The sequence below is a fragment of the Cyanistes caeruleus genome, chromosome 1, assembly GCF_971803275.1.
Source record: "Cyanistes caeruleus chromosome 1, bCyaCae1.hap1.1, whole genome shotgun sequence".
Taxonomy (NCBI): Eukaryota; Metazoa; Chordata; class Aves; order Passeriformes; family Paridae; genus Cyanistes; species Cyanistes caeruleus.
In genome coordinates this window covers 38,232,509-38,251,473 of record NC_141701.1, presented here as the reverse complement: position 1 = coordinate 38,251,473, position 18,965 = coordinate 38,232,509, and the positions used below count along the sequence as shown (strand labels likewise).

The 18,965-nt window shown below is 39.6% G+C and overlaps 1 protein-coding gene across 49 annotated transcripts in view; it reads left to right on the top strand.

The window, feature by feature from the left end:
• FAM110B (family with sequence similarity 110 member B) overlaps positions 1 to 14,153 on the top strand; it is a 115,201-nt gene extending 101,048 nt beyond the window's left edge. For 48 of the 49 annotated variants that reach the window (XM_086887511.1, XM_086887698.1, XM_086887467.1 and 45 more), the window contains one exon: positions 10,342 to 14,153. In XM_086887511.1, the coding sequence (XP_086743637.1) occupies positions 10,645 to 11,757 (1,113 nt within the window). In that variant the 5' untranslated portion in view covers positions 10,342 to 10,644 and the 3' untranslated portion in view covers positions 11,758 to 14,153. The remainder of the gene's footprint in view (positions 1 to 10,341) is intronic. The other variant, XM_086887727.1, reaches the window with a different exon arrangement.
• Positions 14,154 to 18,965: the final 4,812 nt, after the last annotated feature.

Sequence of the window (18,965 nt, the reverse complement as noted above, 5' to 3'; positions counted from 1 at the left end):
TATACATGCCTTCAGTTTTCTTTCTTGACTTCTAACAACATGTACCTTTAGACATGAGGCTGAAGAAAGGGGAATGAACCATCCTGTGGTATGGGAAAATGTCCTCTTATCTAGAGAAAAACATAGCTGTACCACTCAAAAATAAAAGAAATCATTCATGGAGTTTTTGTGAAGGTTGCAGTGCCCTTGAACACTGCTGTAAATCATGTATGGTTTGTTTTTGTTGGGGTTTTCTTTTTCCAAATATAATTTTAAAGACTTGATTTGTTTTTACATAGTCAAAACTTTTATAGTGTGTTTATTTAAGAAAAAATAATTTTGCAATATTTCATGTGTGTAGAGTTTCAGTGCTTAGAAATGGTTAACTAAGGGCAATTAGGTTGTAGACATTACTTTTAATTAGCCATGCTGACCTGACTGCAGTAATATCTCATGTTCCAGAAAAGGCTGTTTAATACAAAGAGTTTTGACAAACAAGACCCCACAGCTAATCAGAAGAGCAGCTCAAAATTCACAGTTGTCAGAATTAGGCCATTCTATTGTATCCCCCTGGCTGAACATTATCATTTTTCTAATGGTACTGGTTTTACCATGCTAATTTTTTAATTGTGCCTACTGTATTGCCTATGAAAGGTGGCCTTGTAAGTTTTTAATATCACTAGCAGATGTTAATTAGCTATATTTTAATATTTCTTTTTAAAGATTAAATGCTTGTATTCATGTATAGAATTTATTAAAAAGAATTTTCCATGTAACAAGCTGTTAAAGTAAGAAAATATTTAAATATAATTAATTAGATGGCTTTCTGGTTTCTTGCTTGTAAAATCTTGACAAGTATTATAAGAAATATTCTTCAGCACTATTTCTTTCAACTACATTTTCACAACATGTAAGAAACTTCAGGAAGGTGCTATTGAGCTTTGTTTTGAAACTATGAAAATAAGCATTTTCAAAAGAATCTTTTACTATAGACATCTCTAAAGGAAAGGAAATTTTAAGTATGTCTTTCCATTTAAAATAGCTCTTGATGGTTTCTGTTTTTTCACTGCATAAGTTGTTGGAACTGTTTTTCTTTTCTCAGCTGTATTTGTTTACTTTGGGTCTTCATGTATTTGAACATTTCTGGAGTTTTGCAGAATTAGTAACTGCAAGGGAGTGTCTAAATGAAGCTGTTTCATTGTGGGTTTATGGTTTTTTCTCACATAAAATCTGTTTGTATCTATGATACTACGTCCCTTTAATGTATTTCTCATTGTAAACAGTTTTAGAGAACTTCCATCAATAACTAAGAGTCTAAACATGACAACTTGATATTTCAGGGTCTTGAGCCTTTTATGACAGTTGGGTAAATTTTTGCCTTTCCCACAAGAACAAGCTGGCAGCAGTGTTTATGTACATAAAATCAGAGATTGCTGAACTCTTTTGAGAAATGGGAGATTGGATCAAATCCCCAGTCCCCAAACTGGGGCAAGTTTCTGACCCCCTGAGGAAGAACTGAGTTAATCTTCCTATTTCAGCTGAAATGTCCTACTTGCTAGAAATTATTTAATTGCACTGGAGCAGGGTTAGTAATCCAACTTCCTTGTCAAGTACCCTATGTGGTTTTTTTTGATCTTTATTTAAAGAAAACTTGCAAATACTTTTTTTATTGTTGTTTTAAAGTGGAAGCCTTTGAAAGAAAGTGCTGGAGAAGGATCTGTCTCTACATATTGAATCACAAAATTGTTAGGGTTGGAAGGCATCTCTGGAGATCATCTCATCCAAGCCCCCTGCCAAGGCAGGGTCACTTAGAGCAGGTGACACAGGAACGTGTCCAGGTGGGTTTTGAATGTCTCCAGAGAGGACTCCCTCCCTGGGCAGTTCCAGTGCTCTGCCACCCTCAGTGTAAGGAAGTTCTTCCTGATGCTGAGGCAGAACCTCCTCTGTTTTTTGTTTATGGCCATCTCTCCTTACCCTGTCACTGGCAGCACTGGAAAGAGTCTGGCACCATCCTCTTGACCACCCACATTTGAGGCATTTTTATAATACAAGGTGTAGCCTGGTACCCTGAGTATCTGCACTGGAGGGCTGCTTCCAGTCTGGACTCCAAATCTAGTGGAGGAAGTGTTTTCATTGTCATCCTCCACAACTCTGACTCCATTTTTAGGTCTGACAGGTACCTGCTGAATAAGACACTATGGATGACTAAGGTGAAGAGATCCCTGTTTTTTCTACAGATTGGAAATTATCTTCAGGCTTATTTGCTTGCATGTCTGTCAATAAAAATGGGAGCTTCACCTGTGCCAGGTGGCATTGGTGCTCAGGGCTCAGCTCATGGGCCTCTTTCCCTGAACATGTCTTCTGTCCTACATGCTCGTGATCATTCTAGATCTTTCACAGTTCCCTTCCATAGAAGTGAAACAGGGGAGATGGGCAGCCATTGAAGTTATATATGGGAGATGGGGAAAGTGCCCAGGTTGTGACATGGTTTGCTGTTCAGGACTTAGCTGAGGCCTTGTAGGCAGACACAAGAGCTCAGAAGTGATTCTCAATGTATTAGTTGAGGGGGAGAAGTACTGGCAGAGGAACAGGTGCTTTGTGGTGAGATCCAAGCTTAAATATCAGCTACCCCAGATTTTATGAGTACTGCTATCACTTAAATGGTGAGGCTCTGTTTCCCCACAGAATATGCCATTTAAGGTGTGTGTGTGTTTCAGTGCTAATGAGTTTTGAAGGCTCAGCTTGATGTTGCCGTGCAGCAGTAGCTATGAAGGAGATGAGCCTGCAGAAGTCTTCTGGTCATGGCTCCTTAAGTCTTTGACTACAAGGCTGTGTTGGTCGGCACACTGCACATTTAATATAAATATTCATTTTGAAAATCTATCCTTGCACTTTATCCATTTAAATCTGGCTTGATTTCTTAGTATTTCCAAGATAAAAGTTCTTCTAAGCTAAAGTGATTTATGTTTTAGGGCTTACTCCATAGTGTAATTAAGTCTAATCCTATAGCTGCACTGGTATGCTGCAGTAGGGGGCTTAAACATTCATACGAGTTTCCAAACATTTAAAGGATTTAGGACTATGTTTAATTTATCCCAGTGTGACAAGCAGCTCAGAATTGGCATTTTGAAAATACTGCTATCAAGATGAATGTTCTGTAGGTGAGTTAATAACTATATTTTTTTGGTGAGGGATGCTGCAGAAGTTACTGAGCTGTTTTCCAGCTGCCTGATTACTGATGACACTCATGTTTCTGTCGTTGAGGACCAGACTTGGCAGTGGTGGTGTGGGGACAGCATGGCTGATGAAGTCTGAAAATCCTGCTAGTGAGGCGAAGTATCTGTGATAATACTTAGAAGGAGGGTGTTTTGCAGGTGTATCTCCACATTTTTGGAGATGGATTTTTATTTCCTTCTTTGCAAGTGCATATGACTTCTACAGAACCTATTGCCATAAAGATTTGGGTCGCTTAAATATGTCTCACTCTGAAAGTGGGCTTGTTAAGAATTGCAATGGACTTGAAAAATGAAATAATAAAATAATAAAATGAATAGTATTCCATTTAAAACATTTTTGTTGAGCTTCGTAATAGAAATTATTTTCTTGTTCTGCCTTCCTCTGTTTTTCCCCTGCTTTGCAGCAGTGAACCTCCAATTAACTTTTTTTTCCCCCCCCACAAGCACTACCACAGGAAAAAAAGGTGGTTTACCAGGATGCCAAATCCAAGCATGGCCATGAAGAATATCTACCAGGAGCAAGGAGATGAGATGGTAGCTTTTCCTATCAGTAGAGAAGAAAGGAAAATTATAGTGCAGATAGCACTGCTCCTTCCATCAGAGCAGAGCAGGATGTACCTTGCAAAAATGGGATGGTGAAATGGGGAAGCAGTGTGATAAGGTGGAGTAGTGGGAGAGAATAAAAGCCCCCCTTTTTCCAGAGTAGAGGGACCAAGCAGGTGGGATTTGGTACAGCAGGGATCTGTATCAGGGTCTGATGAACTTCTGAAATGTAACTGAACACCAGGGCCAAGTATCCTGTATTGAAGAAGGGGACTGTGTTGATATGTAAAAGTATGTAAAAGATACTAGAAAAACTGTGTAGGCTCAGGAGATCACAGGATAAACTAGGAATTGTGGCCTTGTTGTAAGGAGGAAGCTGTAAATTTAAAACATGATGGTTATGGAGAGATGTAGAATTAAAAGTATAAAAGTGGTTTGGCCTTGAGACCAACGACACTGGCTGATGAACAAGCCGTAAAGGTGTTGCCTTAAACTTTGTGAAGTGTTGAGAGCATCATTTTCATAAAATGCACACTGAAATAGAAATATTCATGTAAGGCTACAAATGTAGTAAAACATTATATTCCTTATTATAATTTTTTAGGCCCTTATTCTTTTTGACTTTTAATGAGCGACTGAAATTATTGCAAAGAACAACAGTGCTGTCTAAGCAACACAAGGATCCAAAGAAAACAGAACTGATTTCCACTACAGCTTTTACAAACACCAAGCCTGTGGTATTGCTCTAAATAATAAGACATTTTATTTTGGTTTGTACTGTCTTGGTTGGAAGAAAGGGGAATTTCATTTCTGGGCTTTCTTGTGGATTTATGTAGCCTGTTGAAAGAAATCAGAGTTTTCATCATTGAGAAGTATCTATAGGGCAGTATTTAACCCAGAAGCATCACTGAGAGTGGATTACTGCTACTGGGCAGATGTAACAGTGATGGATTTCAGAACTAAAAAGCAAAATACTTTCTAAAGTTTTGTCTTTCAAGGAAGCATCTCTATCCAGCTACCAGTGAGCTCTGGACATACATTGTAGGGTTAGTATGTAAGTATGGCTGCTAGATTGCTTTCCTGGTTTCCAGATGTTTATACCTCCATGGATTTTCCAGCAGCTATTTCAACTCAGCGTTAGTATTTCTGGTTATGGCAATGTCCTGCTTTAAGCTTCATCATTTTCACTGCACATTGAGATAGAGTGCTCAGTGGTGGCACTGTTGTATTTATGGAGAGTTTTGTCTTAAAAACCTTTGATGTAAGAGCAAAGCAGAATTAGCATAAATATATCAGCTTGTATTATGCACAGCTATGCAAGCTATTGCAAACAATGCTAGTTGTTGTTTGGGTTTTTTTGGTTGGAAGTAGCACATCAGCAGTGCAAAGTGACTGCCTTTGCTAAAGTTACTGCCTTCCCACTTGGTGGAAATTTCTCTTGCCTATATAATTTTGCCACTCTTAGTTTTAGGTCACTGTAGTTCACATTATTCATGACCTTTTGAAGGTTTAAATGTGTACTTGAACAGATGCATATTGCTCTTATTGTTCACTGTGTCATGTTTTAGGGAGGAACAGAGTTGAAAATAGGCACTTTCATTAGTATTTTGAGTCATGGTTGATCTGGAAGACTGTTTCATCTCCTCACGCTTTATCTTGACAGTTAATATTAGGTGAGACCAAGACTACACAGCATACACATTTTTATCTAAAATTGGTTTTAAAAATGAAATACTGCTGCCATTCTGGATATGGATGACCTTTTGTCAATTTTCAGCCAAGTTTACTTAGGCTTTGCCTGTATTTTTACACTTATTAGCATATATATGTGAGGTTTACAATGACAATTATTCTGACAGAATAACTTGTATCAGTTTTAGGCATACATATTAGTATAACTTAGCACATAGACCTGTAGCCCATCATTCTCAGGGAAGCTCTCATTTGTAGGCTTTGCAGTGACTGTTAAAAAAACCAGCAGCTTCGTAATGGGACCTGCAGCTCTGAACTGCACCCAGGTGTTAGAGGAACCTGACATTTTTCACCTGTGTCCTGTGTTCCTGTGCAGGTTTTGTTTTGCAATCTCTTTGAGTCACATTGCAGCCACTTCTTGATTACTTTTACTGGAATGTATGTCATGTTTATGGTGCATCTTGAGGTAGTGGTAGTTATATTTTATCACCTGGAAAATAAAATTGACACAGGCCTTTAAATATCAAGGAAAGCAGAGTAAAGGCTGTCAAACTTCATTATATTTATCCACTGTACATCATCCTCCCTTCTGTGCAATCCCTTCATCTGTCCCAGAGGGATGAATTAAGGGAATGAGCTTCGTTGTAACTTTGTCAGGTGAAGCAATGTCCTCACCAAAGTCAAGGACAGAAATTTCACTCATTTCATTTGGACCACATTTTCACATGGCTTTTTGCTGCTTTTTCTGTAACTTGAATATTGTTAAAATATGTAAGTATTTTACATATATAAAATGTGGATTCTTTTAGACAAGACTGGCTGAAACGTGGCCAATGCGTGGGAGCTACAGGGCAGCACAGAACTGAGGAGGGAAGCATGTTATTTACTGTCAGTTGACATCATTCAGTCTGTGTTTAGAATGCAGTTTTAGGTATGAGAGGAAAAAATGAACTCTATTTTTGTACAATACTGTTGTATCCATAATAGTGCTAGAAATAAGTACTTGCCAGAATGGGTTCTGTTCATAAATTTATCATACATTTCAAGAAACTGCATACTTAGAATATAAGGACCTGGGATTCCAAAGTTTCTGCACAGTTTATCTCCTCCTACTGCCTTGGCTTTAAATTAAGGAAAGAATATTTTATAGGGGATTTATTTGTAATTAATGTTAGCTGTATAGCTATTGCTGCTCTAGGCTGTGTTGTATTCCCCTAAATCAAGCAGACAGTGCATTGGTTATTTAAATATGAATATCTGACAAACGTATTATGGACTCAAGAGTGATTAATGTGATGCCTAGAATGAATTAAGTGCTTTGAATCTCTGTTTCTGCCACAAAGGAATCCTGAATTGAAGTGTCTGGCTGAAAATGCAGCTTTGAAAACCCAAAATTTTGTGCATTTTGTATTCTACTCTGCAATAGTTGTGGGGTATTAGAGGACCTCAGTAAGACCTTTCAGAAAGGTTTTATTAGTGTATGCGTGGTATTAAATAAATGTTTGAATGCATGCAGAAGTTTTTTTCTTGAAATAATTTCTTAAGTCTAGTAGTTTTGTAAGGAAGAGCAATAATGGAAATCTAGAGTAAACACTGAAAAACACGGTTCAGTCCATGGCAGGATTATACCTATAGAGCAGACCTCTGGATGTAAACAGAGAGAAAGGAACATTTCTTGGGTCCCTAGGTATATTTCACACATTTTCTGGGAGTGGGTAAAGAAAACCTATTTGCCTTTGAATTTCTGCAGGCTGTTGCTGGAACCAGAAATGTACCCAACAGGGAATTCAGATGCCTAAGCAGTGAGTTTCTTTGGAGTTTAAGCCAGAAAGAAAAAGCCATTTCTATGCCCTGGTTGCTGCAATGATGATTTTCACAACTAGAATCTTAAGTCTTCCTGAGACTACACTGTACTGCTGCCCTCAGCCTCTGTAATTAATTCTAAAATTAGTAAGTAGCAAGGCTCTGTCACTGTGGTGTTTCAGGTGCCCACAGACAGAAGAGAGGCTGGTAGGAATTGAACTCACTTTCCCAGTTAGCAGTCGGATCAGGCTGCAGCCATCACCAGCACAGGCAGAAGTTTCATTAGATTTTACATTCATCCACCTCTCTTGCATCACATTTTTTTGTTTAACTGTATCTGGTTAGTAATTTTTATCTCTCTGAGATGACAATACTGAATAAGCTTTCTGGTAATATTCAAATGCAGCGTGTCAGTGAAATGGAGAAATTGAAACAATACACAAAAAGTTGATCCCTTTTCATAGCTGCATGTTCCTTAATTTATAGCAGCAGCCCCACAGGTACAAAGCCTCCATAGCTGGCCATGTCACCACCTGGCTGTTACCCCCCAGGCTCCCTGTGCTGGCTCAAGTGGACATTTCTGTCCTGGCTCCTCACCAGGTCCTTGCTTTTCTTTCTAGACATGCCTGAAGCACATTGCCAGTTGCAGCATGTCTCCATTGTCTCTAGGACACTTGGCTCCATACCTGCTTGCAAACGAGCACATTCGTTCCCTCAGATAAACACACATGCCTCGTGGGATTCATTTTTCTTCTTTTTTCTTCCTTTTAAGTGTAGTGTGGAAGACAGTGTGGATGGTCAGCTAATCCAAAGTGAGGAAGTCATTAAATGCTGGGAAAAGACTTCCAAAAGCAGCCTGGAGCTGGAGGCCTCAGTTCCCGTAGCTCTGATCTGTAGTGGTGTGTGGGGCCACTCACCAGGAGGAGATCAGACTTGGCAGCTGTCCTCAGGGGCAGGACCATGGTCACCTTTAATGACAGTGGTCAAGGAGGAAAGTTGTCTTGCTTACTCAAGTGGTATTAACTCAGTTGGGTGACAGTGTTAAGTACAAAGAGCTCAGCTGTTTGTGGGGTTTTCTCCCTCTTGACAAAACCCCTGCTCTCACACAGACTTGGTTTCTGCACACAAGTATTAAATATACACATCAATGGGGTATTTATACAGGCACCTAGCCATCCAGCTCTGAGCTGGCAATGTGGAAAGATTTGCTTTGTGTGTATGGAAGAGAAATGTGTGCGCAGATGCATGTTGGAATTGCCTTCTGTGCATTTGGAAGTTTCATACTTAATTTCAAAACAGTACCGATAAATATGTTGATTCAAATGAGGAAAGCTTTATCTCTTTCAGAGAGACTTAGTTTAAATTCAGGAAGTCAAACTGCTGAAGAGTTAGCACTAGGATTTATAAAACAACATTGAAAGAGAAGCTTAATTAACGTTTCCCTACCCTTTCAGTTGCACTGAATATGTGTCTGGTTTATCACCCACCTAACTGTGTTAGTTTGTATTTGAAGAATGCTTGTGACAGTGAACCTTCAGGAAAAAGCTCAGCCTTTTCCTATAATCTCATTATAGCATTTGTATATTTCATTTGCTTGCTTTGACCTTGGATAATATGAAGAAAATATTTAATGTATATATCACATGTCTCTGAGCATCAGTAGTTGAGGGTTTTTTTTTTGTTTTTGCTGTTAGTGTAACTTCAGCTGGAATTTCTTATTTTTGGGGGGGGTGTTTTTTGTTTGGTTTTGTGGTGAGTTTTTTGTTGTTGTTTTTTGGATTTGTTGGTTTTTGCCAAAACAATGTAAATGTTAGTAAGTTAGGTATTGATGGATGAGAATACCCAGGATGACAGCAACATGAAAGTAAGTCATCCCAGGGAAGGATGCTGCTCTGTATGCTTTAGGGTAGAGTGAAGATGTAGCAGCTGCTTTTCTTCCTCTCCCTGAAGATCACAGTGATAATAGAAATTGGATATTAAAGAGGGCAGCATAGATTAATGGGGCAGTAATAAAACAAATGAGACCCATTAGCGAAATCACTGCTTGAAAAGTAGATTCCGTGATAAGTGCCCTTCAGTGCCTCGTGTAGGAAAAATTGTTTCAGCACTTGTAATATCATCCATGGTGTTGGATTTTAGACTGTTGTGACAATCTCAGTGATAAAACCTTAAAATAATTTAGATTAACATAAATTTTGTTTGTACTTACTGCTTGATGGAAAACTTGAATGATTGTCTCTACATGTCGAAGATGGGTTCTTCATTTTCAGACCCAGCCATGCAGGTTGGTCTTGAAGATTTCCCAAAGTCTTGCATAAAAAAACAAAGTCATTTTCTGTTGTTCTGTTAAGCCTGTATGGTGATCATAAGAGCTTGGAAAGCCTTCTTTTATTGCTGGAGCACCAGTGCTATGGACACTAATGTTGAAAGAAACTAGGAACTGGAAATGGTGGATTTAGTGACATCTCTTGTTTTTATTTGTTGATTCTATATTGGAATAGCAATGAAAGATGTGCATTGCACTTAAAGCTCTACACGTCTCTATTTGCTCTCTTCTTTTTAGACGAGATTGTTTTCTGGACGATTTAATGAGCAAGGAAAATACACTTGATTGCTGAGATTTATTACGTTGCCTATAACGAGAAAAATGTTTGGGGGCTAGAGATAAAACATGTTCACAAATCAACTTAACTAAGCCAAATATATTAATATGAAGTACTTTTTTTCTGGGAGATGGGTGGGTAAAAGTCTATGAATTGTCTCTTTCTGTTTCCCTTTCTCCCTCTAGAAATGTATGGCTGTATTGTGGTGGGGCTTATGTTTTTTATTATTCTTTTTTTTTTTTTTCCCCAGTGTGATTATGTTAAATCCAAGCTCAGAGTGTAAATATCAAACAACACATGTCTTGTGAGATGCGGAGGGGTGCTGGGCCAAGGGTGGGGCAGGGGCACCGTGCGCGCTGCCTCCCTGTGCCGGCAGCGGCAGCATCCCGGGCGGCGGTGGCAGAGGAGGGCCGGGAGGCGGCTGTTGCTATCGCTCTGATGTCAGGCGCTCCCGCTAACGTGTGGTTGGTTATTCTGCCTTTCAGATCGCTGCCGCTCGTGGAGCGCGGAGGGGACGGCGAGACTCCCGCATCTTTCAGCGAGAAGAAAGGAGCCAGCGGAGCAGACTAATACGGACTTGTGTCGGGTGCCCTTGCCCTACAAAGGCTGCCTTTAAAAAGAGGAACGCAGTGCTATTTAATGAGCTGTGAGATGAGGCACTGCTGCTAACGCTCAGATCCCAGGATTCATCGGCTATTCATTGTGCTTAATGTACATGTTTCTGCACCGTGCATTTAGGAGATCCCAGAGAAGAATCCAAAACGGCTGCGGGGGAAAGACCACCAAACATGCCTACAGAAACATTACCGACAGGTAGCATGGTGAAGCCGGTCAGCCCTGCCGTGACTTTCACATCTGCTGTTCCTCTCCGCATCCTGAACAAAGGACCTGACTATTTTCGCAGGCAGGCGGAGCCTAATCCCAAAAGACTGAGTGCGGTGGAGAGGCTCGAAGCCGACAAGGCGAAATACGTCAAGAGCCAGGAGGTCATCAATGCCAAGCAGGAGCCTGTGAAGCCGGCGGTGCTGGCAAAGCCGCCGGTCTGTCCTGCAGCCAAGCGAGCGCTGGGGAGCCCCACCTTGAAAGTCTTCAGCAACAATGCAAAGACTGAGAGTGGAGTCCAGAGAGAAAATCTGAAACTTGAGATTTTGAAGAACATCATCAACAGCTCTGAAGGCTCCAGCTCGGGTTCAGGGCATAAGCACGGCCCCCGAAATTGGCCACCCCACAGGGCCGACTCGACAGAGCTGAACCGACACTCGTTTGCCGAATCCTTGAAGGTTTACCCCACGCAGGGCCGGAGCAGCCCACAGGAGAGCAGCTCCAATGTCAGCAGAAGGCTCCTAGATCAGTCAGCAGAGACTTTCTTGCATGTCTCTCACAGCTCTTCAGACATTAGGAAAGTAACTAGTGCAAAGCCCTTAAAAGCAATACCCTGCAGTAGTTCAGCCCCACCTCTGCCTCCAAAGCCCAAAATCGCTGCCATTGCCACCCTGAAATCCCCAGAGATTGAGGCAGTTGAGTCTGGATGTGGAGTTAGTAGAAGACCCTCCCTACAGCGATCAAAATCAGACTTAAGCGACAGATACTTTCGCGTTGACGCAGATGTTGAACGGTTCTTTAACTACTGCGGACTGGATCCTGAAGAGCTTGAAAATCTTGGGATGGAAAACTTTGCAAGGGCTAATTCTGATATTATATCCCTCAACTTTCGCAGTGCAAGCATGATTAGCTCAGACTGTGAACAGTCTCAGGACAGCAACAGTGACCTTAGAAATGATGACAGTGCCAATGACCGCGTGCCATATGGCATTTCTGCCATTGAAAGGAATGCCAGAATCATCAAGTGGTTATATAGCATCAAGCAAGCTAGAGAGTCACAGAAAGTGTCCCATGTGTGAGAGAGAAATCCACCATAAAAAAAAAAAAAAAAAAAGCAAGGACTGTATCTTTGTCTGTGAATATTCAGTTTGTGAAGGGTTGTGAAGTCTACTTGAAGTCTTGTACCCTTCTCAAATCTCTTTGTGTTGCTTGTTGTGCAATGTTTCCAAGTTGCATGCCTGTCAACATGTGAGCTGACCTGGCTTCCACTTGAACAATAACTAACTACAAAGCCTGGCTGAGCATACACATTATCTGCCAAAAGTTTAAGACAAGAATCTGATTAGGGCTTCAGTAGAATCAAAGTGTTTACATGGAAAGGTTATATGACTTCTTTGGTATTTATGTGGTTCCTTGTGGATTTTATATATGTCACTTTTTGTCTTAATACAGATGTTGTCAACTGACATTACTCGTTTCTAAGTTGAAAGAGAATCCCTCTGGGGGGAGGAAAAGTGGAATTGGCCAAAATATGAGGTTTAGGCATATGACGATAGGCAAAGCAGCCTTATCTCTTGTAGAAAGTGCATTATTGGCACACGAAAGCTGTTTCTAAAAGGCGAAGAATGCTATGTTCTTAAATTATGTATCGTTGTTAAACTATATATCCCTACTTGTAGTAAGGCACTGTTCAGTAAGTTTCTTTTTCCTAGGTAAGCTCCCTCTGTTTTACAGCAGAAGTAGTCTAGTGAATCTGCTTGACCTCTCATAAACTAAATGAGTCTTGCATTTGGGTTGGTGTAAGCATTTTAATGATTTTGTATTATACCAGTTGGAAAAGCTTAAAGAAGGTTGGAGTCAGCAGATGAAAATGGCACAGGTGCAGGATTTTGTGGGTTTGATATTTACTCAAAGATTCCTGGTCTTAAACTTTTGACAGGAATAATTAGATCCTATAGCTGATATTGAATGCCTTTATTAGTCAAAACACATCATGACTACAAACTCCATGCTGTCTTAATTTTTTTTTTTTGTAGACCTATTTAAACAGTTAATGAACAAAAATGGAAACACACAGCCATATCAATATAACGCCTCCTATTCAGAAGTAAATACACCCAGTAGCTGAACTATATCTGAAAAAAATGTGATTATGTTGTCTTGCATATGTTATATCTAAGGCTGTGAAAGTTTGTTCCAGCTCTAGGAAAGTGTAGAAACATGACAGTATGTAGCTTTTCTTTTCTTTTTTTTTTTTTCTCCTTAAGACGGTTAGTGCTGCGAATCAACCTGTTACAAATCTTTCAACAACCTGTCTTCCCAGTGATTTAATTAACTGTCATTTCAACTGACAGTGGTGGTGTTGTAGTGGAGAAGTTGAAAGTACAGTGGTCTGCTTCATTATTATTGTATTCACGCTTTGAAGTAAATTGCAGCACTACCTTATACTACATCAGCTAATAGGAAACTTTTTTATTGTGTAAATGCTGTAAGACTTTGTATATACTTCAGTTGTTACAAAATCTTTAAAAGGAAGAGTGTTATGCTAATAAATAGCTCCTGGTGCAGGTATGGTAGGGTTTTTTTGTTCTTATTTTCACCCCTCCCATTCTTAAAACTGTAACAGGAACTCAATTGCAGTGTGTTTTAGTGCTGTAGAAGGTCTTGGTTAAATAATAGTTCCAGTAAAAGGTTTCTTTTACTAAAGTGCTTTTCAGAATATAATTTTTTATAAAATAACTATAGCAGCATGATCTGTCTGAAGAACTAGAAGAGATTTTTCAAGACTCCTAAAATAGCTTGCTTCTTCCTTACCTAGCAATGTTACTGTTCCCGTTTATAGCATCTGTTCGTAATGAATCACCGCAGTCTTCTGAATTATTCTTCAGTAGTGCTTATTTATATATTTGAATATTAAAGATGTTTTACAAAGTCGGGTTCTATCTTTTCTCTGAGAAGCCTGTAGCCCAGCTTCTTATAGATAGCTACAGTTAATGCAGGCAAGACTGGAAACGGAGCCATGCAGTCATTTGTTTCCTATGGAATTATCCTACATCCAGTTTTATATAATTGTTCTCTAAATGTTTGTTCATGGAGGGGGAGAAGCACACATTCAGTTTCAGCACACATTCAGCTTCAGGAGGCTACTCTATGATTTTTACAGTTGACTTCACAACCTAAAACTTACAACATTCCTAGCTCAGACAAAAAAAAAATAAATAAAAAAAATAAATAAAAAATGAGGAGCTCTGTATTTCAGCTACAGGCACATTTGTGACATTTTAAGCTCCATGGGTTTCAGTTGGCATTGACATAACACTGGTTTTTCAAGCATATTTTTCCAATAGTAAGTTCTGCTCAGTTCAGTGACTGTTTTGCCAAGGAAAATAATGCTTGAGGGATTCAAGCCAAGTGTAATGCAGCTGTACAGCAATGAAATAAAGAAGTTAAAACCGAAATAAAAAATGCACCCACATTGTTCTCTCTCAAGTGTTTTAAGAATGATGATAAACATGCAATCTCAAGTGTTGTCAGCCAAAAACAGTAATAAAGAAGCCTTTATAGCGAGAAAATGGATAAGAGCATATGCTAGTATTCTGAACTTGTTTCCCAAGGTTTGTTGGGAATTTACTTTTAATCACACAAGGGTTGTGAGCTATCTGTAAGAGGGCATTTCCTCACCCAAGGTCTTAGGTAGCGCCTTTGGAACAGCACAGGCTTTGCCTTCACTACCCCTGCTTCCTACAGTGTGCACATGAATAAGATTTTACAGGGCCTAGACCTTCACAGTCAGCTGAACTTGCAACTCTGGTGAGATTGCAGTAATGAAAATCACAGGATTGCAGAATGTCCACAAGGCTTTGAACAAGGTAACAATTGCCTTCATTTGTCGCTTTATTGCCATTTTTGCAGATAGTATTTCATTATTTATGGTCTTGTTATTACCTGTATGTTTGCATAAAACCCAAATCATTGGTGTCTGATTGTTTTTGTATTTAAATGGAAATAACCATTCTTTATAATATAATATTATATATTATCTGCCTTTGCAGATGGGTAATCCTATCATGTCAAGATATTTGACATGGTAGGATTACCTGTCTCTGCCGGAGGAGATTCCCGAGTGCTAAATGTTGAATTCACAAAGAGTTGTAACCAGCTCGAATGCTTCATCAGGGACCGGTTCTGGTCATGCTTCTGCTGTGTCCAGCAGGCATTTACCCATGTACAAAGTGCACTGCAAGTGTTCACAGCTAAACAGCAGCTCTTGTTGCAGCTCTGGAGGGAAATGCAAGCCCGTGATGTCCTGTGAAAGCCAGTACTCAGCCTGGCACTGACGGCCCTAGCCACAGCAGTGAAGAAAAATGCAGCGTGCCTTCAGTGATTGGTATAAACTCATACAGACAAAACAAACCACCACAGAGGTTTGTGGGGGTTTCTGTTTCTTTGACTTGCCAGAGAAGGAAGGGAAGAGGAAAACAGTGTGACCCATTACACTTTGAAAGCTACCTACAGCTTTGCATAGAGGTAAACCATTTATCTGAGTGAAAGAGGTCGGCACCACAGTAAAACTGGTCTTTTAATCACTTCATATTATATAGTAGCAATGTCACGAAAGATGAGAGATAGAGGATCTGTGCCACAAATTTGCACTCAACAAATACAAGTACTGAAACTGTCCTTTTTTTATGAATACTGTCTCTGCAAAGGAGAGCTCTGTGCTGTGAGTATACGCACCATCTGAGTGACCGAGGGCTTTTGAAGGGTAAACACAGAATGATGATGCTTTTGGCAGTAATTCAAAAATCAAAAGGCATGCTCAGACAACAGAGCCAATCAGTATTGCTGACTTATCTCTTTTTACAGCAGTTTATCCATCCGTGGAGGCCATACGCACTTGATTCTAGTCATTCAATGAAAAACAAAGTGCTTAATGGAGCTCTGCAGTACAGAGCTGAATAATTGCAGTCTGGAGGAGAGCGGGAAGCCAACTAAACCTTAAAAACAGTCTTCCTGATACCTATTGATTATGGGGTGATAATGTTTAGTACATTATATTCAGAGCTCATTTGCTTATAGGAAACATTTTATTGAGCAGAGTAGTCTAACAAACCTGGGAGGTTCCATTTTTCTGAAGCCATAAAACTCTTGTTCTTTGTGATTAATGCTGCTACACCAGTAACTGAACACATTAAGCTTAGAATATAAGAGCATCTGGAGTTTTGTTCCCATGAACAGTAAGGGTCCATTGCCTATTGTGGCAATGAATATAAATGTGGTTATAAATGTGCTGTACAGAAGAATAAATCGGTCAAGGTGTTTTGTCCTGAATTATAAGATAGCTCTATATTAAAATCTTTGTTACCAAGGCTTAAAAATTCACTGATATTCTGAATTCAATTGTCATTCCTTGCTGTCAGCAGAAAGACTCCAATAATCTGCCCTTTGAAATATGTCATCCATAGCTTAATGGGAAAGGCCATTAAAATTGTCTTTTCAGTGTAAGGACTTTTATCTCCTGATGATGACATCTGTTAAGTGAACATCTAAATAAGCACATTTCAGTCAGAAGTATTAACCCATAGATGCCTTTTATTTTTCTCCCTGAAAGCCCAAATGGTGATCAATAGCTGAGTTACAGTCATTACAATTTTGTTAAATACTCAGTTGATGTCCCTTGGGCTGCAGTGCAATCTAAAGTGGAGACACACTACACCACCTGTCTTGCCCTGATAGGTATGAACAGCCTTCAAGGATATTCTATATTTGATTACTTAGGAACTTGATTGTGGCTGCCCATCAAAACTGATTAATAATAAGCAGTGACTTTAAAAAAAATAATGAAAAACAATCATTTATAGATTAAAAAAGTAGTCTATTGAATGTCATTCTTCTAAATTTATAGTAATTTTCATTACTATCTTATGACAAGAGTGCTGGTATCTGTGCTATTGTTTCTTGCTTTTGGCACAGCAAGTTGTCTCCACCTTCTTGGTGTCTCGCCCTGAGTTTTCCCAGCTTTTTTCTTTTCTGTGACTTCCTTTGCTTGTGGTGTCTGACTTTTACATCATCTCTCCTTTGAAACTTACAACCAAGGTCATCATATTCTCCTCGCTTAACCTCCTTTCAAAACAGCTTTCCCTCAAGTTGTTCTGTCTTTTATTACCACTGTGTTCATGACAGCCTGTTCCCACGAGGATAACTCTGTGGCTACAGTTGAGCTGCCATGTCCTGAAAAGATAGTAATCTTTTTAATGGATTATTTTTAATTTTCTGGGGTGTCATATTATTTGCAGGCAAGATGAGACAGTGAGAGGTGCTTCTTCAGGAAGATGTAGTGATTGAAAACACTTGTGAAGAACAGAATGTCAAACATCTCAGAAATATCAACTTCTTGGTCCAAAATTGTCTGTGTTTTTTTTCTCTGTCATATCTCACTCAATGCATACTCCAGCTATTTCTTTGTCTACAAATAAAATGCTGTCTTCAGGACAGCAGTGTGCAAAGGTGTAACAATTTCCAGTGAGCTGGAATGCTATGGGCTTATTATCCAATAAATACTTATTGTTTTGCCTCCTGCTATTTGGTAAAAGGGTGTCTTGCACCTTTGGCATCCAGACCACTTGTGCTGCATGTGCAGTTCCCAGGCACCACTGCCTGAAAGGATTTGTAAAACAAAAGAACAGTGGAAGATCAGGAGGGAGAAAGCCTGTCCTTACCCTGGCAGTTATGGAAAACTTTCAGCTGTGGTAAGAGAAGGTTTGGAAGCTAAAGTCCCCAAACTGCCATCTCATGCAGCCCTGGGGCTAAAGGTCTGAGATTTCAATCCTGTGTGTGTGAGAGAAGGGTATCTGAGTGTCTGGGAGACGGGATAAATCTGTGTGTGGAAGCAGAAGGCACTTGCTGAAGCATGCTACTGTTTCACGAAGTGCCTGCTATTCGTGTCTCAAAACATGAAGATGAAAAAAGGAACAGAGTTGGAATTTGGAGAACAGCTGTGTATGCAAATGCTTTCAGATGAGATGCGGAGGTGGGCAGATAGTTTTGCTTTTTAAGAAAGGAAGCTTTTAAAAGATCTTTAATAAATGACCTGCTTTTTAAGTATATTAATCTTTTATGAAGTCTGTCTTGCCATTCTGAACTGTAAAAGCTTTGCTGCTCTCAGCACACAGCGTTTAAAGTGTACCAGCGGTGATTTGGAGTGATTTAAATAACAGGATAGAAGGGTGCTTAGCTGAAAGTGAATTTTATTTTACTAAAATTTTTGATGGTGGGGCTTTTGTCCTTTATTTTAAAATGATTGTAGGGGGCAATAGAAAACTAACATAGTCTTATTTATTAGTGTTCTGCAAGACTGAGAAATACAGGTTAATGTATCTGCATGAAAATTACATTATTAGGTTTTGGCAAAGGCTTGATTTTCTTCATTGATGTTTTGCATACCTCGGGGCATATCAACTTACACAAAACTGGCACAAAGCTCAATCATCCCATCTGAAAATACCTTCTGCAAACTTACAGGCTTGTGTCCACCTGGTATATTATCTACAAGACAGACATTGAGGTATTTCTAGAGTATTTCTAGAGAAGGGCAATGGAGGTGGTGAAGGGTCTGGAGCACAAGTCTCATGAGGAGCAGCTGAGGGAGCTGGAGTTGTTTAGACTGGAGAAAAGGAGGCTCTGGGGGAGACCTTATTGCTCTCTAGGGCTGCCTGAAAATAGGTTGTAACCAGGTGGGAGTCAGTATCTTCTTCTAAATAACAAGTGACAGGATAAGGGGGAAAAGCATTGTATGTACCATCCCTGGAGGTATTTAAAAGATGTGAACATGTGGCACATGGGGACATGGTTTTTGGTTCTTGTGCAGTGAACTTGGCAGTGCTGAGTTAATGGTTACACTTGGTGATCCTAAAGGTCTTTTCCAAGATTCTGTGATTGTTTTGTGCTTAATGACTCTGAACAAGGAGCTGTCAAAGTGCTTTCAATTTCCCCCGGTTTTGTTTCTAGCATGTTCATCATCCTCCTCTCCTACAGACTGAGTGAAAATAGCAGGTTTTTATCAGTATATATATATTCTTTGGTACTGAATTCAGGAGGTAGAGAACAGGCATGGAGCCATAGCAGAAAACAATTTTCTTCCTGTTTTTTTTGGTAATGAAATTGCAGGTTGGTGGTTTTTTTTCCCTCCAAGATGCTGTACCGTCAAAAAGAGCCAAAGAAGCTAATAAAGTGTGTGTGTTTGCACTTATAAAGTGCAAAAATATATCATAGGGCCAGTAGCAATAGG